The 26,942-nt window shown below is 37.1% G+C and overlaps 2 protein-coding genes across 2 annotated transcripts; one reads left to right on the top strand and one right to left on the bottom strand.

Annotated features, from left to right (window-relative positions):
• Positions 1-3,660: 3,660 nt before the first annotated feature.
• Positions 3,661-10,782, top strand: cabp7b (calcium binding protein 7b). Its single transcript, XM_056267436.1, has 5 exons — positions 3,661-4,489; positions 5,696-5,839; positions 6,219-6,331; positions 6,739-6,886; positions 9,918-10,782. The coding sequence occupies exons 1-5, from the start codon at positions 4,381-4,383 to the stop codon at positions 10,043-10,045; spliced, it is 642 nt and encodes a 213-aa protein (XP_056123411.1). The 5' UTR covers positions 3,661-4,380; the 3' UTR covers positions 10,046-10,782.
• Positions 10,783-13,746: 2,964 nt separating this feature from the next.
• Positions 13,747-21,410, bottom strand: zmat5 (zinc finger, matrin-type 5). Its single transcript, XM_056267450.1, has 5 exons — positions 21,197-21,410; positions 19,667-19,729; positions 19,487-19,567; positions 19,198-19,309; positions 13,747-13,926 (listed from the first exon to the last, which is right to left on the bottom strand). Exons 1-5 carry the CDS (start codon positions 21,321-21,323, stop codon positions 13,785-13,787), a joined length of 525 nt encoding a protein of 174 aa, XP_056123425.1. The 5' UTR covers positions 21,324-21,410; the 3' UTR covers positions 13,747-13,784.
• Between the last annotated feature and the right edge of the window lie 5,532 nt (positions 21,411-26,942).

Below are 26,942 nucleotides of genomic sequence, written 5' to 3'. Positions count from 1 at the left end.
TTCAAAAAAAATTAAACATATAAACACTGCTTACCTTATTGAAATTGTTTTTATTATTTACTGAAAAAATAAAATGAGAGTGCATGATAGTCAGCAACATTCATGTTCAAATGAGCTTATTTTTCCTATGCTGTGATAGCAGTGCAAAACAAAGAAAGTTACTGTTGTTTTTGGAATGTCATTGATGTTTGACCTGATTTACCTTTAATAGACATTCGCTAAAAATATCCCGAAGATAAGGTGACATGATGAATATGTCTTATTGATATGTCAGACTGATTTCATGCTATGACTGATTGGAGACTTATTTGCATTATGTCATAGTTCTGCTCTCCTGAGAGGCATACATATCTTTAGCTGAGCACATTATTTGGAAGGTTTATGCACTCACCAGGAATCTTATGCAAAATATATTCTTAAATAAAACAACTCACTTCCTGAGTGATATCTGCATATTTAGGAACATTTAAATTACCTTATTATTCATATTACTGAGGTGGGATGAAGAATTATGTGAACAGTTACAGTGTTCATAAAATGGGTTTAATATATAATTGTGCATTTATTTCAGTTTTAAGTGTGATCAATTGAGAAAACAAATTTCACACTATAATTATTAAGAGACCCAACAGACCAGACTCAAACCGGAAGAATCAGGTCAAGCAATCTCAGTGCTTAAATTATTAGAGCATATTTCACATTATCAAGACTCGCTGAGCTTCTTTATGGGTTCATTTATTCTGAGTCGCCTTTGTTTGATATAACTCAAATAATTTCTGGGCTGAAATGAATCATTGCCCTCTACATGACACAATCTAAGTCATAAATCTCAAGCAAATATGCCTTAGTGGAACCGTTTGTATTATAAAATTTAATTTAGAGAGTAATACATTACATTTCTGTTGACAAAAGACATTAGAACAGAATAGGAGGTACAAGCAGAGACAAAAAAATGTGTTTGCACTCTTGTGGCAGATCATGACATATAATGCCATGACATAATATTTCTCTCTGCATGAAAATTTGAAGGTGAGGGGAAAATGTATTTGTTCAGAATATAAAAAAATAAGTTTATATGAAAATATACATCACATGTATTACCATGCAAGTGACAATTAGTCCAGTTTTATCATAAACTATAGACACATTCTGCTTAATAGACCCCAAGTTATTTTCTCTCTTGATAAACTGATTATATTCTGGACACATGAGGATTTCTATAAAAAAAAACTAAAAGTGCCAATGAACAGTCATCCGTGTAAATGCCTCGCTAGGCAATTACAGAGGCAATCAATATTCCCAATAGCGTTTGGGACAGTAAACGGTTACAATGCAATACAGGTTGCATTTATGAGGTTTTGAAGTATCTCTCTCTGCTCTGTTAGTTTAACAGATTACATTTTTTCATGCTGTGAAATATGGTACTGCTTTGTTTTATCAATGATGTTTTTGTCTGATGCAAGCAAAATTGTTAAGTCAAAGACAAAGACATGTGCAGATATTTTGCAACATCATTTTATAACACTCAAAAGAAACTGTGCAAGAGCACAAAGCATCAGAACAGATTCTATCACTCCAGTCGCCTGATCCAGTTTGCTATAGTATTGGATAGCTTTAGAAAGACTAAAAAAAAACTATAGGCTGAAAGAGCTTAGGAGATTTCAAAGAGGCTATAAAAACCAACCACGTCACAGGCAATTAAACCAAATCAATATGCATCTCTAGGAGTGAAGAGTAATACAAGAGTTTATGGTTATGAAACTTAGAACGCCTTGTTTTCTCCAACTTTAGAGACCAGCCAACATCAGTAATCCCACGGATATTGTGCCCTTGACCAAGGCATGTAACAAGGCAAAAAAAAAAAGGGGATTAAAAAAGTGACTACTAAATGCCAAATTTTAAAGTAAGAGCCTTAATGTTTGGGCAGGAAAGAAAAAATGGGGTATAACTTCTCCACCATATTCAAATGCATGCTAACTGCTTCCAGACTTAATGATGGCAGTTGTCAGGTGGACATTTGAGAGACATTGGGAAAGATTCAGGTGCAGTAGAGAGAAACCAGTGCTGAGACAAGCTGTCAAACAGTTCAACACCACAAGCTGAAAGCCTAGACAGGGAGGCACATTCTGAACCAGAATAATGAGCTGCTGCCTGCCCTCAACACATGCAAAACAACCTTCATATACAGTACACATAGAAACGATTACTTGTGGAGCATTTCTCTTTATTTAAAATGCTGGATTTAAAATGATAATGCATAAGCATATACACAAACACACGTCTTCTAATAATATCTGACTTTTTTGTGCAGTTAAAAGAAATACACCACTTGTCAAGGGAAGCGCTAAGAATGGGCCTAATTTTTCCTCAATTGAAATCATTCATTGCAAGTCACATTTTAATCATTTTTATAGTTAACTTCTGGTCCTTTATGCTGCCTAAGAGGTAAAGATAATTACGTTTATTGAAGGTAAACTTTGTTGACCTTGATTCATCCAGATGCAAATTATCGAGACATATAGCTAACTCTGAAAACAAAACAGAATAAACTTTAGCAAATCCATCCAACTACCTTTTTTTATCAGAAGTATCCTCTTCATTAGCCTGATATAATCTTGACAAAGCTTAACAAACCCGCTGAGACAATAAAATAATACTCACCTGAATGCAGTGTGATTTGGACCACGGAAAGCCAAAACAGACACACATTTTTACCTACCGCGTTTTAAAATACATACAGTCGTGTTTGTTTACCTTATCAAAGATTTTATTTTAAAAAAGAGACTTTAGTGACATTGCACTAAATATTTTTTGCACTCTTTCAGACTCTATTTATTGATGTAGAAGTGTATTTTGTTTTGTATGTAAGGAGGGATTGAAATTGCAGAAATTTAAGTATTTAAAAACTGTTAAATAAAACAGTTTGTTCAGTTCAGTGCTGTTGTTATAATTGTCAAAATCAGAAATAAAACAAGAAATAAATATCGGTTCTGTATATCGGTTATCAGGCATATAAACATGCAAACAATTGGTATCGGTATCTGTTACAAAAAAATATCTATCTAATATTTAAAAAAAATCTAAAATCGGTCCATCTTTAGTTAAAAACATGCAACTGAGGCTGAGACTAGTCAGTGGAACCATTTCATACTTTAATACAGTAATATTTTTACGAGTTTCTTCATTACACTTCGCACACGTAACATTTCAAAAATGTATTAAAGTGTATTTAGCCTACAATACTTTGATAAACACAATTAAATGATAAAGACCCATACATAGCATAGGGTAGAAACCCTGAATATACACCGACCAACTTCAGATCAGTACACACTCAATAAGTTACAGACAAACAACAAAAATAAAGATAAAAGCTTTTGGGGAAATCGAAAGAGTTTGATTGAAAGTGGGCTTTGTTAAGCGCATTTGAGCGCTCGCATATAGAGTGGGCGAGTGACTTTGGCTGAAGGGACATTATGCACCAGGCGCTCGCGCATTCGTGGATCAGACCTCACCGAGGACACATCTGCAGATATTTCTTGGATTTTTGTTTAGCATCTCGAGCTTCCGCAAATCAACTGCCATCAGTAATTTCTAGTAGTAAATCAACACGTTATTTGTCATTCTGTAATGGAGGATCCCTTTTTTCGTGTGCTTTTTGTCATTTATTTAAGAACATGCCACATTTTCTCCGATATACCTAATGGACAAAAATGATTAGAATGTTAGAAATCTCGGTGATTGGAATTCTTCAGCATATTCTGATTTGTATAACTCGAGACCGTTCGACTACCTGTAGGATTGCATCAAGCGCGTGAGGGAGGCGGTGATGCCCAGGAGGTAATGCGCATTAGTATAATGTGACACAATTCGGGGTTTTTTTGCACTCGAACGGAGGTTCCTGTGTACATCGTGTAGATTTATACCCGGTAAATATAAGCTAATGGAGCCACCGTAATCTCAAGGAGAAACGACAGCACGTTGTGTTTGAACAGGCGTTGGGAATCTCTACGTTTATCCTTCAAACCCAGTTGAAGATGTACAGAACAAGGGGGACATTTCCCGCAATATACGCGTACCTGTACCATACAAGCTCCGTCTGAATGGCAATACTTGAATGTTTCGTGAAATCATATGGCAATAGTTTTTGCACCTGATGCAATGCAATCCGCAATCGATCGAATGAATGATAATTTCTGCATGAGTGTGCAGTGACTAATCGCACCTGGGCCACAATAAGACAGGATGAAGATGAATCAGACAAGCGTTGTGATTGTTGGCTTTGAGCTTCCAAAAAGCGCTCTGTGGTAAAGTTGCAGTGGCCGAACTACAGGTGCTATATGAAGATCAGGATACAAGCGTTGGTTTGTCCTCGCAGAAATGCCCGTGCGTGCTGTGACTTCCAGGTTCATGTACAGGGGACTTTGCTCTATTCCAGATATCCTCTCCTACAGGGCTCCTGTCAGCCTCCCCGAGGATGAAGTGGAGGGTAAGTGATATTTCCTTTTAAGTTGAACGGAGACGTTATCTGTGGGGATAGTATACTTTGTGAATGTGGGTTTCAGCACCACGGAGAGCGTCCTGCGGCAGCCACAATGAAGAAAGTGCTTGTTTTTTTCCTTCACACTACTGATTTATTTTATTTTTTTCATGTATAGGCTACTACGAATTGTGCATATTTTCATTTAGATTATGCTGGTTTTGAAATGAGCGTATGAACAAACGCCATCACACGGAGTTCAAAGCTTGCAATATGAAGGGTGAAGGTGGGCGTTCATATCTAAATACAAATGTCGCAAATGACTAGTATTTTAACACTTGTATGACATTCAACATTTACAAATAATACTCAATCTTTTGAGTCACATTTAAGAAATGACAAATTGCTAATCATTTTGATAGATGCTCACATCATATAAGATCAATGTAAACAATTTAACAAACCATTCAATTCTGTCCAATCACGTGTCTTCAAGAAAACACATTTTGTGTGATTTTATACATATTGTTTCTGTGTACAGCCTTCCAATATGTGCATGCATGTGATGTGATACACAGACCTAACTGAGACTCATTCAGTTCCTGAGAGATAAAGGCCTGTCTCTTAATTTTTCCTTAATTATATATGGTGATATGGGGAATTTCTTTAAAGCATTTTCTTTTTGTTTTAGAATATGAAATCAGATACCACATTTAATCTCATGTCTGCTTTAGCTATATTGTAGTCCATTGTGTCCATTTATAGATTATTTTTACACCATGTTAGCTGAACAAATTGAGTTTGTTTTTACACCAAAAAGTGTTCCCATTATTTAATGTTAACAGACTCTTGCAATAATTTACTTGCAATTTTGCATTTTATCTATAATATCCACTATGAGGATGTCATGGCAAGTGAAAATATGGCTTGTCAAATTCCAATATTTTCAGAATTACATAAAAATGTACTTGTGACTATTATTAATGACTTTTAATACAGTTATTAATGTTTTAGTTGATTGTCTCCTGATATTTAAAGGACACTCACTCATAGCACTTATTTATCAAATTTTCCCCCCTGTAATTAATCCGGAAGAAGTCAGAAACTGGTTCAACTTTCCAATCAGGCATACTGATATACTTAATGTTAACGTTAATATTAGAATCATTAGAAATTGTATGTTGTGACGTGGCATTGTATCTTGCGCATCTGCAGAGATCCGTGAAGCCTTTAAGGTGTTTGACCGTGATGGGAATGGATTCATCTCCAAACAGGAGCTGGGAGTGGCCATGCGGTCTCTTGGTTACATGCCAAACGAAGTGGAGCTGGAGGTGATCATTCAGAGACTGGACATGGATGGTATATCAGCCCTCACAAACATTTCATGTGTTGGCCACACAAGCTCTGCACATTTCAGCACATAACATTCCTAACTAAATTACGTGATATTCTCTAGATCACTATTAATTCGTCTTGTTCTGATTAGATCTATGCACTGTTATGGGAACATCAGAGAGCTATGGTGGAATTGCAAATTCAATATAAAACAACTGCAAGAGCAAAACAATTCAATATTGTAATGCTTATTGTGAATCATTGAACAAAGGCCTGATGTTTCTGATGACGACTCAAAGATTAGAGTCTGGCTGTTCTGCTGGATCAGCGTAAGATTACAATCTCCCACAAGAAAAGGTAACAGTGAAGCTGGCCCGTGTGTTTCGTATCTTTTATTTTGCAGGTGATGGTCAGGTTGACTTTGAAGAGTTCGTAGCACTTCTCGGACCAAAACTGTCTTCAGCTGGTATGCCTGACAGGTTCCACGGAGCCGAGTTTGACTCCATATTCTGGAAGGTGTGGAGGTTTTCTTTGAAATAATCTCAATTATTTCCCCACATACTGTATATAGTCACTCTCAATGATTAGTTCTGTCTGGCTTCAGCTTTACTTTGTCCCATTGTTCTGTGACTCCCTGTGATTACGGGTGGAAAAGAAGATTATTCATATATTATTCACACTCTACAATTAACTTGCTGACATTCCTTTGGTAGTAATAGCACTGAATTAAAATGAATGTTGAAAGTGCTGATTCGGTCCATTAAAAGGCAATATTCTCTTAAATGTGCTATTTAGTATAACTCATCTGTGCATTACCCGCTGATCATTTTATATAATCATTTACAGGAACATTCAGAATTTTAAACATTGTTCCTTTAATGAAAAGGTCACCTTTTTACTCTTCTTTTTCCTTGTGTCATTAGTGTGACATGCAAAAGCTGACTGTGGATGAGCTGAAGAGACTCCTGTATGACACCTTCTGTGACCATTTGACTATGAAAGACATTGAGAACATTATAATGACAGAGGAGAGTCACTTAAACAGCCCCGAGTGCCAAGTAGATATTGACAGTAAGTATTCATACATTAACAATTCTCAGAAAAAAAAAGAAAAAAAAACATAAGAAAATTGTGCCAAACATGATACATTGACCTTGACCTGTTTGCCTCTACCATATGCGCTCCCTGTGTGTGCCCACGCATCCGTTTCATTATGAAGTGTCTGGGCATTATCATGTCAATCAAAATTGTCTGTCAACTCCATTAAAAACCCAGACACTGAGGCCATTGCTGTAGTGTAGAAAAACGGTCTATTTTTAGCTGAAATATATGCTGTTGGTAGTCCTGGGGAAATAAAGGAGCTCATAAATCTGTTTGAAGCAGGACAGTGGGGAGTGTATCTGCAAATGAACTTGAGTGTATCTGCAATTGAGAACTTGGTAGAAAAATCCATTTTTACTGAATACCAGCAACTGGTAAATTTGTATTCCTTTTTGTAATAAGTTTATACTCATATTGTATCTAAATTAAGCAAAAAAAAAAACTAAAACCCACTTGAGGACAAAGTTGAGAAACATAACGTTCGCCACATCAGCCAGATAATTACAGTATGATTGCGCGTGTGATTACTTTATACAACAGCTTAATAATCAACAAGTTAAAACATACATTTTAAACACTATATTGGCAGTTTTCTGTTTTGCAAGTTCGTGTAAAGTTTCGGTTTTTAGCGTTTATTTGTTGAATGAATGATTCAATGACTCACTCATAAAGACAGGGGCTGAATTCAGATTAGCATACTAGAATGTCCAAACACATAGTATTCAAAAAACAGTAGGCGAAAATTACCCGGATGACCTTCTACTTCCACCAAGATTCTGAAGTGAGCATTTGATAAATACTTTACTATCCCGTGAGGCCACTGGAGAGTGTGAATGTGTGAATGGCAGTGGAGCGACGCAACATTACTGTGACAACATCGCAGATGTAGTACGTCCGAATTTCATTCATCCTACCCATATTTCTTCTATATAGAGAGCCCGTTCTCATCCCAAGGCGTCATAAACTGATTTCGTCTAAATCCAACGCACATGGTACCCTTTAGCGTCAATATGAGACGTAGATATATATGGGCCAGATGGCGCCTCCTAGTGGTCTAACCCTAACCCTACCCCAGACTTAAACCTACCCATAACTATATTGACGCTAAAGGGTGCCATGTGCGTTGGATTTAGACGAAATGTCAAAAGTGTCAGTTTATGACGCCTTGGGATGAGAATGCGTTGATATAGAACATACTTCTTTAATGGTCATGAAAAAAGTTTCAAACCAAATGTAGTAGCTACTATACAGTATGTGATTTCAGACTCTATACAGCGAGTTTCATTGACTCACTTATAAAGACAGTCACTTGTCGCTCGCCACCTACTGGTGAAACTATGTAACCTACAGAAAGGCACTGAAAAGTCTACTTTAAAGGGATACTCCACTTTTTTTGGAAATAGGCTTATTTTACAACTCCCCCAGAGTTAAACTGTTGAGTTTTACCGTTTTTGAATCCATTCAGCCGATCTCCGGTTCTGGCGGTACCACTTTTAGCATAGCTTAGCATACATCATTGAAGTGGACAAGACCATTAGCATTTCTCAACAAAAAAATGACCAAAGAGTTTCGATATTTTTCTTATTTAAAACTTGACTCTTCTGTAGTTACATCGTGCACTAAGACCGACGGAAAATGTAAAGTTGCGATTTTCTAGGCTGTTATGGCTAGGAACTATACTCTCATTCCTGCGTAGTAATCAAGAAACTTTACTGCCGTACCATGAGTGCAGCAGGCGTAATGATATGACGCAGCGCCTGAAAATAGTCCCCAGCTCGGTAACTTCCAAGGGGGTAATCCATCGACCGGAAGTTGAAGCCGGCCGGGTGCCGCCATCTTGTAGCAGAACTTCACTTGCGTTAGCATTTCCATTGACTCCCATTCATTTTGGCGTCACTTTGACAGCGAATAACTTTACATCTGAGGCGTTTAAAAACTCCATTTGTCCATTATTTATTTCTAAAGAAACACGACAATGTATAAAAGGCTCCATTACTTTGTATCTTACGTTATGGCCCCGTAGAAGCCGTTTTTTAAAAACTAGGCTAACGATTCCGTCATAACACGCGACTCTCTGGCGCACACTAGAGAAAATTACTGTATAGACAGAAGTAGAAACTCGCGCGCAATCGGGGGGACGTGGAGGCATAAAGTCAAGGGAGAACCCCATAGAGAGTTGTAAAGTTGCTCCTGCTGCGAGCTCATGGACAGCTAATACTCACGATCTCCGGCTCTGCAAGTTTCGGAAGGGAATGATTCAGATTCCTATTGGCACAGCCACTAGAATATTTACGTCTGTCAGACAGGTTGCTCACGTCATCAAGCTTAGTTTGAGTCGGTTTGAGTCTGCGCGTCAGAAACGGAAGTGCTCAAAAATCGCTAAAAATGGGCTTCAACTGTCTCAACTGAGTTCCAATGAGATAGCTCTGTCCATTTCTTATACTGTCTATGGTAACTTCCAACGTGACCGGGACTAAGTGCCTGCGCCTGCTGCACTCATGGTACGGCAGTAAAGTTTCTTGATTACTACGCAGGAATGAGAGTATAGTTCCTAGCCATATCAGCCTAGAAAATCGCAACTTTACATTTTCCGTCGGTCTTAGTGCACGATGTAACTACAGAAGAGTCAAGTTTTAAAAAGGAAAAATATCGAAACTCTTTGGTCATTTTTTTTTTAGAAATGCTAATGGTCTTGTCCACTTCAATGATGTATGCTAAGCTATGCTAAAAGTGGTACCGCCAGAACCGGAGATCGGCTGAATGGATTCAAAAACGGTAAAACTTAACAGTTTACCTCTGGGGGAGTTGTAAAATTAGCCTATTTCCAAAAAAAGTGGAGTATCCCTTTAAGTGGAGTGATACAAACAGAGAAAAGTCCTAGAGTTGTTGGACTTTATCACCAATCTTCAAGGACCGATGTTTTATAAATATATATCTGTTGAAAAAAAATCCATCTATAATAATCTTTTCTCTTCTATTTTTCTTCAACTTGTCCTCAAAGCAAGTCCCATGCAACAAGTCAAGCACACCTGTGTGCGCAAGAGCTTGATTTGTGCCTTCGCCATTGCATTTATCATCAGCGTCATGCTCATCGCAGCCAATCAGATGCTTCGAAGAGGAATGAAATGAACAGTTCTGTTTCTAAGACAACAAATGACTGATGAAAGGAAACAAGGTAGAAATGCAAAAAAGTCCAAATGTAACTAGTTTCTAATGATCATAGTTTTACAGAAACACCAAAGGCTGCACTTTCATTCTACTATAAACTCAAGGTAAAGACAGACTGTTGTTGGACAGGCAAAAAAAAAAAAGAAATTGCCCAAAACAATATAGTTTAAAAGTGTCATGGTCATTATTGTGTAGAAACAAAACAGGAGCAATTAGTAATGATCATTGTCCTATAAAATATTACATGTTTCCTTGGCTTATGTTACAAAGTAGACATCTATTATAATGTAGCACATCATACTTCAAATATTATATTATATTGTATAGTTGTAATCCACTTTATATTAACACTGTGTCAGAGTCATTATATGACATGACATTATGACATTGACAAAAATATTTCCACAATTTGTAACAACGTTGTGTCAGCGGATCATGTATGGTAGTTTTAGATACGGTAGATTTATTTTACAAACGTGGTCCCAAACACCACCGGTTTCACCTTTTGCGATATTTGTTTATACAGAAAGAAATGACAGATGAAATAATATTTGTCTATGTCACCAAGAGTAGTTAGGCTCAGAGCAATTAAAAAAAGAAAATGAATGTACTAGAAATTTACCAGTAATAAACTGTGATGGAAAATAGTGTAAATTTGGTGAAAACCCAAAGTGTTACTGATTCTAACCTGTGCAATTGTCTTTTGTTAACTTGCAAAAACAGTATTTCTTCCAGTCTTGACCCTCAGGATTGTTTGTTGACAGATCTTTTATTAATTTGTCTACAGTTGGTTGTGTGAGAAAAAGCATTGTGAAAAATGCCTGAATATTACAGACTATTCAGATAGTGTGCCACACAAGGCTAAATGTTTTTTGTCGATATCCTGCAATATAACTGTTCTGAGTGTTAATACATATGATTACATATTTGCATGAAATGTTTCCTAGCATTTTGATAACATCAGTGTTGTCAGTAAATTATTAGTCTGTATCAATATTATCATTATTTTCTTCAACAATGTGTGGTTTTCATTGTTTTGGGGTGTTGTAATCTGTATAATGTTAAATTCTTAATTTATAAGTCACGCTATTAACTTTCTCTCACCATTTACTTTTAACCTAATCTGGGTAACACTTTACAATAAGGTTTCATTTGTTAATATTGATTAATGTGTTAACTAACATGAACTAACAACGAGCAATACATTTATTACATATTAATCTTTGTTAATGGTAGTTAATAAAATACAGTCATTCATTGTTTGTTCATTTTAGTTCACTGTGCATCAACTAATGTTAACAAATACAACTTTTTAAAAAATAATGTATTAGTAAATGTTGAAATTAAAAATGAACTAAGATTACTAAATACTTTTGAAGTATTGTTAAAGGGATAGTTCACCCAAAAATTAAAATTCTGTTATCATTTACTCACCGTCAACTGTTTGGTTGACTATATTCTTCAAAATATCTTCTTTTGTGTTCAGAAGAAAGAAATGCATACAGGTTTAGAACAACTTGAAGGTGAGTTAATGATGACAGAATTTTTATTTTTAACTAAAGTATGAAACCTTATTGTAAAGTGTTACCCTAATGTCTCCACATTGGTCAACAAGAAAATAACCGGTTAAGTTTAAAGCTTTCATTTCTATTAAGTTTATGCATTCATAACTCAAAGGGAATGAACCACCAGTACACATTATTCAAAAGTAATATTTTGAACCTAATAGCTTTAAGTTTGGTGTGAGTTAATGGTAACAAGCAATATTTGGCTTATGCATACTCTGAAATAAATGTATGCATCCAGCATCTATCTGTAATTTATGCATTTGTCAGTAATCTCAGTGCCTAAACAGTAAGTTGGATGGTGTTGTTATGTGTGTATTACGTTTGAAGTCCAAAGTCTATATTTTTGTGCACTTTCCCAGTATTGAATTCACATGTGTTTGTGCTATATCACAGATGACACTTAATTGATATGAATACGTTTCCTCTGACTGAAAAACAATAATATATGTCTGTCATGAGTAAGCATTTAAATGGATCTGCAACTGCATGATTAAAATTATAAGACCATTGCATTAGTTTAACGAGGTTGTAGAGTGAAACATATCATTATACAATTAAGACTTGATTCAGAGAAATATTATTAATATTATACATTACAGAAGGTATTTTTATGTGTAATCAGCAAACTCAGACATTCTGACTTGCTGCTTTTTTGCACAGGAAGGTATGCTGACATAATGGCACAACCTTTGCGCAAGAAGCAATGACGAAAACCTGTTTCTTTGCAGTTGCATGCATTTGTAATTTTCTGATGTTGTATTGTGTAATGTTAAAGTCAGCCTTTGTTCTCAAAATATGCAACCTATGCTTTTTGATGACAATTTACTGTGATATACAAATTGAGATACTGATTTCAGGACATCAGAAACATATCATGCTTTCGATTTCCAAAGCTCAAGCATGTGACCTGCTGTGCAAATTGTTTTTTTACACACTAATAGGATATTATTATTTAACATGGCAATATGGTTTTTCAATCAGAGTAATAAATGGGTAAGACTCCTAGAATTATATGAAATATAGTTTTATTTTTGTATTTTCCCAATATTTCTTTAATATAAATTAATCTTATTTCACATGGATAAATTACAGCACATTTACTTAAATGACATCTACTGCATTTGCCTACACAATGGCTGATACACATTGGCAGTTACAAATTAGCTCACATAATTATATTAATGTAGTGATGTAACAGTAATATATACAATGTAAGTAACTTTATATTGCATCAATGTAGCCCTAGAAAACCATCTTGAATCTATGATGTGCCAAAAACGTGCTGATGTTACATTTAAATGTACCATGTGAACAACTGAATTAAAACAGTGGTGCTTCTTCCTTGGTCTTTTTCATTATTCAACACATTCTTGCATTTGAGAGAGCAAAATCAGATTGTGAGTATCAGAGACATTGCAGAAATTAGTCTGTTAGTGCACTGAGTTTGGCTGAATTTACATTTCCACACAAATACACTTATAAAATACATGCTTTGGTGGAACAGGTCTGCTATCTTTCCTTTTGTTTTGTTTTTTGCATGTGCTGTATACAACTGATGCTGAGAATGAACTGAATGACCAGCAAAAAGTGTTTTTCAGACGACTCATTTTATCTTTGCTAATCTAATACATCACAGTCTAGCGTAACATTCATCAGTGAAGACAAAGGGAGTTTACTAAGTCCATGCAAGCAAACAGTACAAAACGTCCCTGCAACAAGCAATCAGGACTAAATTGAAAACGCTTGCCTCATCTGAATTTCAATCTACACCACAGAAGGCAGACAAAAACAATAGCGTTCAGCCTGAGAACACCCAACTTCTTGATAAAGCAACCAATTATGTTAAATCCTACCTGAGCTCCTTTACAGACACAAATTACAACTCCATATTATGAAATTAATTGTATTGGATTTTTTTTTCAGAATATATATATTTAAAAAAAAAAAAAAAGCTTTTTCTTTCAGCATGCACGTTCATTTCTATTGCTATATAATTCCATACAAATATGTACATTGTTTTCACTTCAAAAAAATTATAAAATGGCTTTGTAACAGTAACAGTTAGAAGCATGTTCTTGGGGGGGGGGGGGGGGGGGGAAGCATTAAAAAAATGATTTTTTACAAACTCCATTTCAACCCCATTCATTTTGCAGTGTCACTTTCCAACCACCATTTGGTGGGGGATGGAGAGATGGAGGAAGATCTGGAATAGACAGCAGATATGGAGGTATCTCAATGTTCTCAGTGCATTCTTCCTCTTCTATCTTTAAAACTCTGAAAATAAAAGGAGTAACAGGTTAAACTGCTGAACTCAAGAGCATGTGTGCGTATTCTCTACCATTGGAACCTATAAGCAGGTAATTATGCAAATGAAACAGCTGCAGGCATCTCACTTTATTGTGTCATGGTGACCTCTAAAACAATATTGTTCATGTATTTTGAATGCTCTGAAGCACACTTGCACCCAAGCAGCTGGAATTCCTCATGCATAAAGATAAGCAGCATGTTCAATCATAACATAAAACTGGTTTTAAAAAGTCTCTCTGTATTTACTATAATACTGAACCCCAAAAAACAGATAACATAGGAGTTTGTCGCATTTGACAAGAATTATTTAATTTTCAAATTAATTATCAAAAATATATACATACACTCACCTAAAGGATTATTAGGAACACCTGTTCAATTTCTCATTAATGCAATTATCTAATCAACCAATCACATGGCAGTTGCTTCAATGCATTTAGGGGTGTGGTCCTGGTCAAGACAATCTCCTGAACTCCAAACTGAATGTCAGAATGGGAAAGAAAGGTGATTTAAGCAATTTTGAGCATGGCATGGTTGTTGGTGCCAGACGGGCCGGTCTGAGTATTTCACAATCTGCTCAGTTACTGGGATTTGGTCCTGTGGGCGAAAATGCCTTGTTGATGCTAGAGGTCAGAGGAGAATGGGCCGACTGATTCAAGCTGATAGAAGAGCAACTTTGACTGAAATAACCACTCGTTACAACCGAGGTATGCAGCAAAGCATTTGTGAAGCGACAACACGCACAACCTTGAGGCGGATGGGCTTCAACAGCAGAAGACCCCACCGGGTACCACTCATCTCCACTACAAATAGGAAAAAGAGGCTACAATTTGCAAGAGCTCACCAAAATTGGACAGTTGAAGACTGGAAAAATGTTGCCTGGTCTGATGAGTCTCGATTTCTGTTGAGACATTCAGATGGTAGAGTCAGAATTTGGCGTAAACAGAATGAGAACATGGATCCATCATTTATCACTGTGCAGGCTGGTGGTGGTGGTGGTGTAATGGTGTGGGGGATGTTTTCTTGGCACACTTTAGGCCCCTTAGTGCCAATTGGGCATGGTTTAAATGCCACGGCCCACCTGAGCATTGTTTCTGACCATGTCCATCCCTTTATGGCCACCATGTACCCATCCTCTGATGGCTACTTCCAGCAGGATAATGCACCATGTCACAAAGCTCGAATCATTTCAAATTGGTTTCTTGAACATGACAAAATGGCCCCCACAGTCACCAGATCTCAACCCAATAGAGCATCTTTGGGATGTGGTGGAACAGGAGCTTCGTGCCCTGGATGTGCATCCCACAAATCTCCATCAACTGCAAGATGCTATCCTATCAATATGGGCCAACATTTCTAAAGAATGCTTTCAGCACCTTGTTGAATCAATGCCACGTAGAATTAAGGCAGTTCGGAAGGTGAAAGGGGGTCAAACACAGTATTAGTATGGTGTTCCTAATAATCCTTTAGGTGAGTGTATATATATACACTCACCGGCCACTTTATTAGGTACACCTGTCCAACTGCTCGTTAACACTTAATTTCTAAGCAGCCAATCACATGGCGGCAACTCAGTGCATTTAGGCATGTAGACATGGTCAAGACAATCTCCTGCAGTTCAAACCGAGCATCAGTATGGGGAAGAAAGTTGATTTGAGTGACTTTGAACGTGGCATGATTGTTGGTGCCAGAAGGGCTGGTCTGAGTATTTCAGAAACTGCTAATCTACTGGGATTTTCACGCACAACCATCTCTAGGGTTTACAGAGAATGGTCCGAAAAAGAAAAAACATCCAGTGAGCGGCAGTTCTGTGGGCGGAAATGCCTTGTTGATGCCAGAGGTCAGAGGAGAATGGCCAGACTGGTTCGAGCTGATAGAAGGGCAACAGTGACTGAAATAACCACTCGTTACAACCGAGGTATGCAGCAAAGCATTTGTGAAGGCACAACACGCACAACCTTGAGGCGGATGGGCTACAACAGCAGAAGACTCCACCGGGTACCACTCATCTCCACTACAAATAGGAAAAAGAGGCTACAATTTGCAAGAGCTCACCAAAATTGAACAGTTGAAGACTGGAAAAATGTTGCCTGGTCTGATGAGTCTCGATTTCTGTTGAGACATTCAGATGTTAGAGTCAGAATTTGGCGTAAACAGAATGAGAACATGGAACCATCATGCCTTGTTACCACTGTGCAGGCTGGTGGTGGTGGTGTAATGGTGTGGGGGATGTTTTCCTGGCACACTTTAGGCCCCTTAGTGCCAATTGGGCATCGTTTAAATGCCACGGCCTACCTGAGCATTGTTTCTGACCATGTCCATCCCTTTATGGCCACCATGTACCCATCCTCTGATGGCTACTTCCACCATGTCACAAAGCTCTAATCATTTCAAATTGGTTTCTTGAACATGACAATGAGTTCACTGTACTAAAATGGCCTCCACAGTCACCAGATCTCAACCCAATAGAGCATCTTTGGGATGTGGTGGAACGGGAGATTCGCATCATGGATGTGCAGCCGACAAATCTGCGGCAACTGTGTGATGCCATCATGTCAATATGGACCAAACTCCCTGAGGAATGCTTCCAGCACCTTGTTGAATCTATGCCACGAAGAATTGAGGCAGTTCTGAAGGCAAAAGGGGGTCCAACCCGTTACTAGCATGGGGTACCTAATAAAGTGGCCGGTGAGTGTATATATACAGTATCTCACAAAAGTGAGTACACCCTCACATTTCAGCAAACATTTTAGTATATATTCTCAAGGGACAATACCATAGAAATGAAACTTGGATATTTTATAGTCGTCAATGTGCTGCTTGTATAGCAGTATATATTTACTGTCCTTTGAAAATAACTCAACATACAGCCATTGTTGTCGAAATACCTGGCAACAAAATTTTATTTTGTGTGAGCACCATTGTTATCTAGCATTGCCTTAATCCTTCTAGGCATGGAATTCACCAGAGCTGCACAGGTTGTTTCTGGGACCCTCTTCCACTCCACCATAATGACATCATGGAGCTGCTGGGTGTTAGACACATGGCGCTTCTCCACCTTCCGCTTGAGGACGCCCCACAGGTGCTCAATAGGGTCCAGGTCTGGAGACATACTAGGCCACTCCATCACCTTCACCTTCAGCTTCCTCAGCAAGGCAGTTGTCATCTTGGCGGTGTGTTTGGGGTCATTATCATGCCGTTCGGCCCAGTTTCTGAAGGCAGGGCATCAGGTTCTGCTTCAGAATGTCACAGTACATGTTAGAATCCATGTTTCCCTCAATGAAGCGCAGCTCCCCAGTACCAGCAGCACTCATGCAGCCCTAGACCATGAAGCTACCACCACCATGCTTGACTGTAGGCAAGACACAATTTTCTTGGTACTCCTTAACAGGGCGTCACCAAACATGCTGGACACCACCTGAGCCAAACTAGTTTATCTTAGTCTCATCAGGCCACAGGACATGGTTCCAGTAATTCATGCTCTTGGACAGGTTGCTTTCCGCAAACTGTTTGTGGGCTTTCTTGTGAGCCAGCTTCAGGAGAGGCTTCCTTCTGGGACGACGGCCATGCAAACCGACATGTTGCAGTGTGCGGTGTATGGTCTGAGCACTGACAAGCTGACCTTCCGCTTCTGCAACCTCTAAAACAATGCTGGCATGATCATGCGTCTGTTTTTTGAAGCCAGCTTCTGCACCTGACGTACAGCACGAGGACTCAACTTCTTTGATTGACCCTTGCGAGGCCTGTTCCAAGTGGAACCTGTCTTGGAAAACCTCTGTATGACCCTGGCCTGTACTGTAACTCAGTTTTAAGCCATCTTTGTGGATAGCAACAAGTGTTCCAGTTCAAATTGGTTAGATTTTTTAGGGAAATGAAAGGGATCTCTATCTTTTATTCACTCAATAGCCTACGAACGCAACATAGCGCAATATAAAATATAATAAAAAAAATATCAGTAGCAAACGTAGCTACGATTACAGTGGAACATTTAAATCAGCGTTGGCGCTGCCGCTGACCCAGAGAGAGCAGCTGTCATATATAGGTATGAAATAGCTTTACAAAAAGTATCATTATTTCTGTGTTACAGTAATTCAACTGAGATAAAAGTTTATAGTTCATAATCAGATATAAACACTGAAGTCTAGGGTAGCGATCAAAATAGAGTTAAAAAAGTCTTTTTTTTAAATAATTCATTCAAATAAATTAATTTTTTTTTTTTAAATCGACTGCAGCAACTAACATTTTGTCATCAGCTCTAGCAAATTACGTTATAGCTGATAATTCAGAATCGTGGCAGAATTGTGATCTCTGTTTTAAACAAAAGAATAGTGATTTTCAATTTCCAGCTCATTGAATAAAAACAGCATAATAACCTCATGTGATGAAACAGGTTGTGAGAAGGAGGGGGAGATCAACTCATTAATACGCTTTAAATTCTGAACATGTTTAGGCAGCAACATGGTTTTTAAAAAAACTCCAATGTCTATGGTAACATCCTCAAAAATAAAAGATTTATAAAATGATAAAAACATCACATTTCAACCATTGTTTAAGAAAAAGGATAAGTTAATATTATTATATTACTATCAAAATTATTTTGATTTTTAGAATGCACATTAGCTTGCTTTACCCTTAACTCTGGATTCACCTTTAAATGCATTTAATAATTGTTGATTTAACTGAGCATTAAACTGAGACGTAGCCATCCAAAACATTCTACAGTCTTCCGTAATCTGAGGACAGGTTAAATGTATTTAAAATGTCTGTGTGACCTGTTCAATTCTGCATGCACCACATATGCAAATTCTTACACAATGTATCTTGAATTTGGCCAAAATTAAAATAAACGGGTAATTATCTCAATCCGTTGAATGTTTGTGCCACACACACAATTCATAAATGTTGTAAATTGATCTTTCATGTGCCTGTTTTGAAATTGTTCAAGAAATTTGTGGGGGGTGGAAACATGAAATTTGTTTAATGTTATTATTATAGAAGATGTTATATTTAAATACATCTGAAAAGTCATTGAAAGTAAAAAAAAAAAAAAAAAAAAAACTCTTTCCAACTAGAGACCATCCAGTGAATCTCAGCCATTTCCAGCCCTGCGCGCAAGGAAGAAAACTGATCATTTGTCAAATTCAAGCCCGGATTACCCATCTAAGTGAATGAAACATTCATTGGAAACAAACCAGCCTTTCCAAATCACCATTCTGTCCAGGATCCTGCATTAAGTACCTTCCTGATGTCAAAGCAGCTCGTTTCTTCTCTCTTCTGGAGAGCCATTCATCAATGCTGCGCTTAGTAGATGATCTACCTTGGTCAGGGTCTTCCTTCCATTGCTTTTCATCTGACAGGAAATTACAACAATGTACTCAGTTTAACAAATTAACAAATTGTGAAAATGTATAAGTGTATGTCAACAGCCTGATCAGCATTAAGCATGCCTTCTCAGTCAACTTTAAAAGATGGCTTAAAGATCATTGATACACCTAAAAGACATCAGGAGATCACTGTAGCACCTCACCATCAATCTTTTGCTCCAGCATCTGCATGTAGCTCTCAGACATGTGTGAAAAACGACAGTTTGTACCAAATACACACTGTCCTGGAAGGCAGTGAGAGAAACAAGCGCACTATCAGGTTCATAAAAGAAAACATTTAACTAAAGAAGCAACACATCGGTTTACTCTGTCAAATGTCTTACCTGTCTGAAGAAACTTTCTGCAGGGCTCCTTTGTCCGCTCTTCATTTAAAACTGTGGCAACATCTGAAAATAAAAATTACAAATTAAAGTGCTTTACCTTAACATAATTGTTCTAAAACCTACTGCTGCTGTGTGTTGTTTTCTGTGAGTGGGTCATTCCTGGTATTCAGAATCAGTGCCTTTTGGCCATCATAAAATGTAGAAATTCCAACTCAGTTTTTAAAAGACATTTTCATGTAGTCATGATAGGGTGATGTTAAACATTTGAAAAATGATTTTGGTCAAGCTTGGGTAAATACATTTAACCATTTATTAAACAAAATAAATTAAATGGAAGATCAAAAATGTCCACCCTGTTCGGGACAAATAAACAACAGTTTCAAATACTTATGAATATTAATTTAGTACTATACTAATACTAAAAACTACGTTTTTCCATTAAAAAGATATCAGTTAATAAGTTATCAGAAAATGTGCATATTGTGTGTGAATTGTACTCACAAACACATCATTTTACATTTTTCGTTTTCAGATTCAAATGCCTAAAAAGCAGTTTTGTTTACTTTTTAAAATACTGCATTATTGATACTCCAGTACATTTTCATTGTCACTGAATTATTTGTATGTTTTTTGCTGATTTTATGACAATATTGTAAAAAATATGCTAAACAGGGTGGACTAAGTGATAGAGTGGACAAAATAATAACAGGGTGGACAGTGGACATGTGGTATAAATAATGGATGGATGATTTCCTATCTCTCACATACAAAAAGGTTACATAATTATTTTAGTTTGAACTGGACTTAGATATGAAACAATATGTAAAACATTGCCAAAGAACTTTAAATACACTACTTCAACTTTAAACATACATTACTTTCACAATTATGTACACTCTCAGTGTCCACTCTGTTAGGTCTTCTGAGGGGACATTCTGACTTAAAATCAGCCACTGAATTGCATGGTTTTTAAAACTATGATTTTGTACTAATTTTTTATATATTTTTTCCTTAACAGGGTGGACATACTAAGGTTGACTACATCAAATTAGAAAGATAAAATTGGTTAAAAAAAAAAAAAAATAGACATTTAAAATAATAGAGTATCTCGCTCACTTTTCCAGGTTGTTTTCCCTCCAAAGAAGTGATGACAGCTTTATGATATGATGACATTTAATTTCGACAGGGTGGGAAATACATTGAGGAAAAAATGTAGGCTAAACACCTTGATTATAATTGCTAAAATAAATGTAATAATTGAAAAAATTATATACATTAGAGATAATCTTTACTGATATACCCAAATGTAAATGGGATACACAGGCCTGGGAACATTTAAAAATTGTGATAAATGGTGGTTCAAAATCCAGTAAAATGTCTCCAATTATTTTTTAATAATGCTTAGAATTCAAATTGTGTTATTTATGCCTAAGAAAGGTTAAAAGTTGATATTGTTCAACATTTTAAGGCAGTAAGTTTAGACGAGACACAAAAGGCACCGAATCCCAGGAATGCCCCGAGTAACGTTACCTCTGAAGCTGTCAAACCAGGCTTTCTTCGCCCGGTGGTGCTGCACGCCGTACAGGTGCTTCTTTCTGTTGTGTAGGTTGTCCTGAAAGCTGCGGTCACAGTAGTCGCAGTAATACCTCTTCCCCATTCTTCTCAATGCAGAAAATACTACAAATCAGACCTAAATTAAAATAAATCTTAATTAAGTACAAATAAATATATATATATATCAATATGAACGTTCGATGTCGTCGTCGATTAAACACATGTTACTTCAGTCAGCCAGTTCAATATGGCGGCAATAATAACATGCTGGCTGCGCAGACTCAGAATTAAGCGACATTTTAGCGCCCTCTAGCCTCCTCTATCCAATATTATCTGCCTGCAGTCCCGGAGGCTGCATTTTCAGGACCCCACTTCTAGGACCGCATTTCTAGGACCCTAGTTTTTTTGTGACAGCGCCACCTACCGAGTCGGAGAACCGCAGTCCCAGGAACGCATTTCCAGGACCCTAGTTTTGGAGGAACGAAAAAAGTGCCACCAAGGCAGTATCTCCACCCAGTTTTAACTACATTAGAGTTTTTTAAAAAGTTTTATTACACCCAAATACTACTTTCTTTATTGCAATTAAACCAGGTTCCTAGGAATGTTGAGAAATTGGGTCTAAGTAGCATACTATAATATAACTCAAGTAAAATAAACAAGGAATCATGTTATAGCCTTTTCAGTCACTCGATGGACCACATTTTCAAGTACAGAGGGAAGACAAGGATGACTCAGGGGGTAGATTGATTGTGTATTTTACAAAATAATATATAACACTTGAACTTGAACACACAAAATCTTTTATAAAATAATATATAACAACTGAAATTGAACACACAAAATATTTTACAAAATAATATGTAACAACTGAACTTGAACACACACAAAAACAAATTTGATCATGACGTGAACCACTTCAATGGATGGACAAACACATGGACAACATCATCACTGACTCCTAAGAGAGAGAAAGAGAAGTGAATTAAATAAGGAACATTTAGTTGAACATGTTCTACTCTCTAATTTTAAATTTCATATTTAAAAGATCTTAGTTACCACAGAGTAATGATAATGATAAAAATAATGATATCAATCTTCATACCAATTACTGTTCATAATACAATTATTGCATACTGTTCAAAGATTTGGAAAAAAAAAATGATTTTGATGTTGTGGGAACAAAGGTTCTAGAAACACTCATGTCAATAAAGCCCATCTGAACTGAGAAAAAAATAATAGAGAGAGATGCAAGAAATCTGAATAGAAATAACATTATTGACACGACTTTTCCTGACCATATATAAGTAGGCCTATACAGTAAATGACACAATCTAACACGTGGGATTTTAACAGTCAATTATTATAATGGCCTCTCTGATATGTCTGACTATTAAAATGTCATATGTCTCAACCAACTTTATAAAACCATGTCAAAATGAAGAGACGTACACATAACATGTATTGTGGGTAACGTTAACAGGCTTACTGTGAGCACGTGACAGTGAAAACATTACGATTATTTTAACTGAATTAAAATGGAAAAACAATGAGTAATTAACAAGCTTTCAGAACGAACATGGTACAGTTTATTGTGCTGTAAGTAAGTCAACACAGGCTTAGCCTATCATGCAACAGCTCCGTTAAATGAACCGTAGTATTTCATTTTCCAGCATTAGAGGCTAATATATGATGGCTATGCATTCAAGACTGTTTAGCAAATCACCAGCACGTTGGCAACGTTAACTTTCCAATGAAATGCATCACAATTGTTTTTAAAGTTAAACAAATAAAAATTGATTCGCATTTGATACTCACACTCTGAATGTCATCCATTTTCGCTGGTCCTCTAATTCGGTAGGTGGCGTTGTCACTAAAAACCTAGGGTCCTAGAAATGCGGTCCTAGAAGTGGGGTCCTGAAAATGCAGCCTCCGGTGTGGTGAATAATCCGGTCACTCGGTGTGAATAGTCCGGGCGTAGGACCCAAGCAATCCGATTGGTTCAAAGCACGTTTTATAGGTAATCGCTTTGGTGCCTGGTTACAAATCATACAAAATCACTTTATTATAGAAGACGTTTGTACTACGGTATAACGAGTCATTAATGTATTTAATGTATTTTAAATTATACGTTTCATATACTAGTATTTAACCGAAGCTATAGATTGTGAAATTAAACATTTCTCGTTGTTAGTGTGTTTTTTAGTTAGCTTAGATAGTAGCATAGCATACAGCTAACGTTATCCGATGATCGTGCTATGAGCTTTACCTGAGCTTATACCACTGCACTGATACTGCCTTACCGTATTCACAGCAGTTAGTAGTGCAATTATAATTATGTCATTATTTTTTATCGCAATAATCGGCACAATATGTTACACAATATGTTTATTTTTTAAAAGAGCCATAACATAATATTTATTTGTGTGTATTACTATTTTCTTATTAACAGTTTAGACATTTAAAATAATTACAGAATGTTAGCTATGTTTTGTGGGTATAAATATTTAATTGGTTGTCAAGCCTTGACTAAAGACAGTATAATAACATTATGGAATCACAAATCTTAATGTAATCAAACCCCTTAATTTATATAATAATCTTTTATTTTAAAGAAATACCATTTTTAAGTGTGTTTTGTGACAAAGTTATTTGTTATTAAGCAATAGGGTATAATATGTTTTTTTTATTACAAGCATGTCATTTGTGTACTAATGCATTATGATGTATGGCATAATTTAATCTTAATACAGAACATCATACAATACAATAACATTTAATGTAATAAAATTAGTGAACCAAAACTTGTATAAAAATTTAATTAAATTTCACAATACATAATGAATTCAACTGAATTATGAGATGTAATATATTACATTTTTATTAACACAAAACTACAAGCAAAATGCACATCGTTTTAGGACATTTATAGAGCTTTTAAAAATACACAACAATACAAAGCAGCTTTAAACAGAAATACTTTTGTATGTCTTTACTTTCCTAAATACTTTTGTGATAGTTCTCTGGCTATACATTGTGAAGATTTAAAAACAATTAATGTCGAGTTAGCTGTGTTTAAATATTTAATGAACTGTAAGGTTAAAGTTTGAGAACTAATGAGACACAAATAGATGCAGTGTCTTTTGCTGTATGAAAAGTCAAATCTTTAGTTTGAAGTATATTCATGTTGTATATGCAGTCAATTCTTTGTGGAACCATCCTAAGGCCTACATGATGCAGTCCATCAATTTAGTGGTGGGGTCGTGACCTGGTAGGCGAGGAGGTGTCATGGACTGGCTTGAGGGAACTCTGCAAAAACACACACACATGCTGCAACACGTCATGTGCAACTGTACATTTGCACAGTCTTTAGTGCTATGGAACATCACTCACTGTTTTTACTTAGATGGGCACACTGGAAGGCACAACGCAGCAGGCGTAGTGAGCTCGCTGAACCTTGTCGTCATTTCCCCTTGGCATGATTGGGTCGTGACCTGCAAAACACACACATGCTGCAACACGTCATGTGCAACTGTACATATGCACAGTCTGTTGTGCTATGGAACATCACTCACTGTTTTTACTTGGCTATGCAAGCCCAAAGGTGCAACGCAGCAGAGCGTAGTTGGCTCGTTGAACCTGGGTGTCATGGATGGACTGGCTTGAGGGAACTCTGCAAAAACACACACACATGCTGCAGCACGTCATGTGCAACTGTACATATGCAAAGTCTTTAGTGCTATGGAACATCACTCACTGTTTTTACTTGGATGGGCACACTGGAAGGCACAACGCAGCAGGCGTAGTGAGCTCGCTGAACCTTGTCGTCATTTCCCCTTGGCATGATTGGGTCGTGACCTGCAAAAACACACACACATGCTGCAACACGTCATGTGCAACTGTACATATGCACAGTCTGTTGTGCTATGGAACATCACTCACTGTTTTTACTTGGCTATGCAAGCCCAAAGGTGCAACGCAGCAGAATGTAGTTGGCTCGTTGAACCTGGGTGTCATGGATGGACTGGCTTGAGGGAACTCTGCAAAAACACACACACATGCTGCAACACGTCATGTGCAACTGTACATATGCACAGTCTGTTGTGCTATGGAACATCACTCACTGTTTTTACTTGGATATGTAAGCCCAAAGGTGCAACGCAGCAGAATGTAGTTGGCTCGTTGAACCTGGGTGTCATGGATGGACTGGCTTGAGGGAACTCTGCAAAAACACACACACATGCTGCATCACGTCATGTGCAACTGTACATATGCACAGTCTGTTGTGCTATGGAACATCACTCACTGTTTTTACTTGGCTATGCAAGCCCAAAGGTGCAACGCAGCAGAGCGTAGTTGGCTCGTTGAACCTGGGTGTCATGGATGGACTGGCTTGAGGGAACTCTGCAAAACACACACACATGCTGCAACACGTGCATTTGTACACGCAAAGTCTGTTGTGCTGTGTAACATCACTCACTGTTAGGATGTTGTGACATTACAAGGCCATTTTAATGACACACTCCACAAGATAAGATATCTCAGCCCAAAATTGACTGAAACCTTCCATTCGTCTCAGTATTATAAGGCTGATCTGAACAACAGAAGATTAAATTTCTTAATTAAAATATATACTATATAGTATATATTTGTACCAAAATGATACCTTAAATTGCGTACCTCAGGAATCAGTTCACACATTACAAGGTCGATATGTTCAAGCTTTTTTTCCTTCTTTTGCTTAAACACAATGTTGTCAATGTGTCCTAGAAGTTCCTCAACATGTGCTGACAAGGCTGGATGAAAGCTCTTTGGTTGTGACATTTTCCCAGTCTTCGTTTGCCACCATTTGTTCCACGTAGGTTTCAGTGAGCCTTTCACAATTCTAAATACATAAGTAAGTAAATGTGTCCCCTGCCCCTGAAATTTATTTGATAGATTTTCATTTACCTTCAGACAAGAAATGTGACTGTCATCCACATGTTTCTTGATAGTGAAGGATCGCCACCAGAGAACGAACGTGTGCACCTGTAAAGCAGTTCCACCATGTGCTTTACAGAGCTGTGCAATCCTTGTGTCAAGAATCTAAAAGAAATAGTAGATATCAATAAAAATTTCGTTGAATAATATAAGAAGTACATTATAGGAGGTTCGTGTACAAACGACCATACAAATAAGCTGCCATTGGACGGATATGGAGGGCTCGCCTGAGTCCCAAAATTTCTCCAATCATGCATTCATGTCTATGTCTCAGCACCCTCTAACAGAATCCACGGTTTCGAGAATATCCAAGAAACTTAATTTTTCGACCCAAAAAAACTATAAGGTGTACGTGTATCCCTTATAGATATTTTGGGTCTAAAAAAAAAGTTTCTTGGATATTCTCGAAATCTTGTATTCTGTTAGAGGGTGCCGAGACATAGACATGAATGCATGATTGGAGGCTCTAGAGCCTTCCAGAGCTGAGATATGGAGATCCCACAACATTTATTCCATTGGGGCAAATAGAGACTGAAATTTTGGGATGAAATTTGGCCCTTTTGCAGCTTTTTGTTTGAACGTTTTCTGGAAACCAGGACTAATCAGAGCTATTACAAATATGTCTCAAAAATGTTATCAAATTAAAATTCTAACGTCGTCATTCAGCCATGGGAAACTTTTTTCCTGTGGACACAGTGTCTCGAAATCTTCAACTGTGGCCTGGCATCTCGGAAACTGAATGAGT

Source organism: Rhinichthys klamathensis, unplaced genomic scaffold (assembly GCF_029890125.1).
Source record: "Rhinichthys klamathensis goyatoka isolate OS25496 unplaced genomic scaffold, OSU_Roscu_1.1 h1tg000259l_1, whole genome shotgun sequence".
NCBI classification, from domain to species: Eukaryota; Metazoa; Chordata; class Actinopteri; order Cypriniformes; family Leuciscidae; genus Rhinichthys; species Rhinichthys klamathensis.
This window is presented reverse-complemented; position numbering and strand designations above follow the sequence as displayed.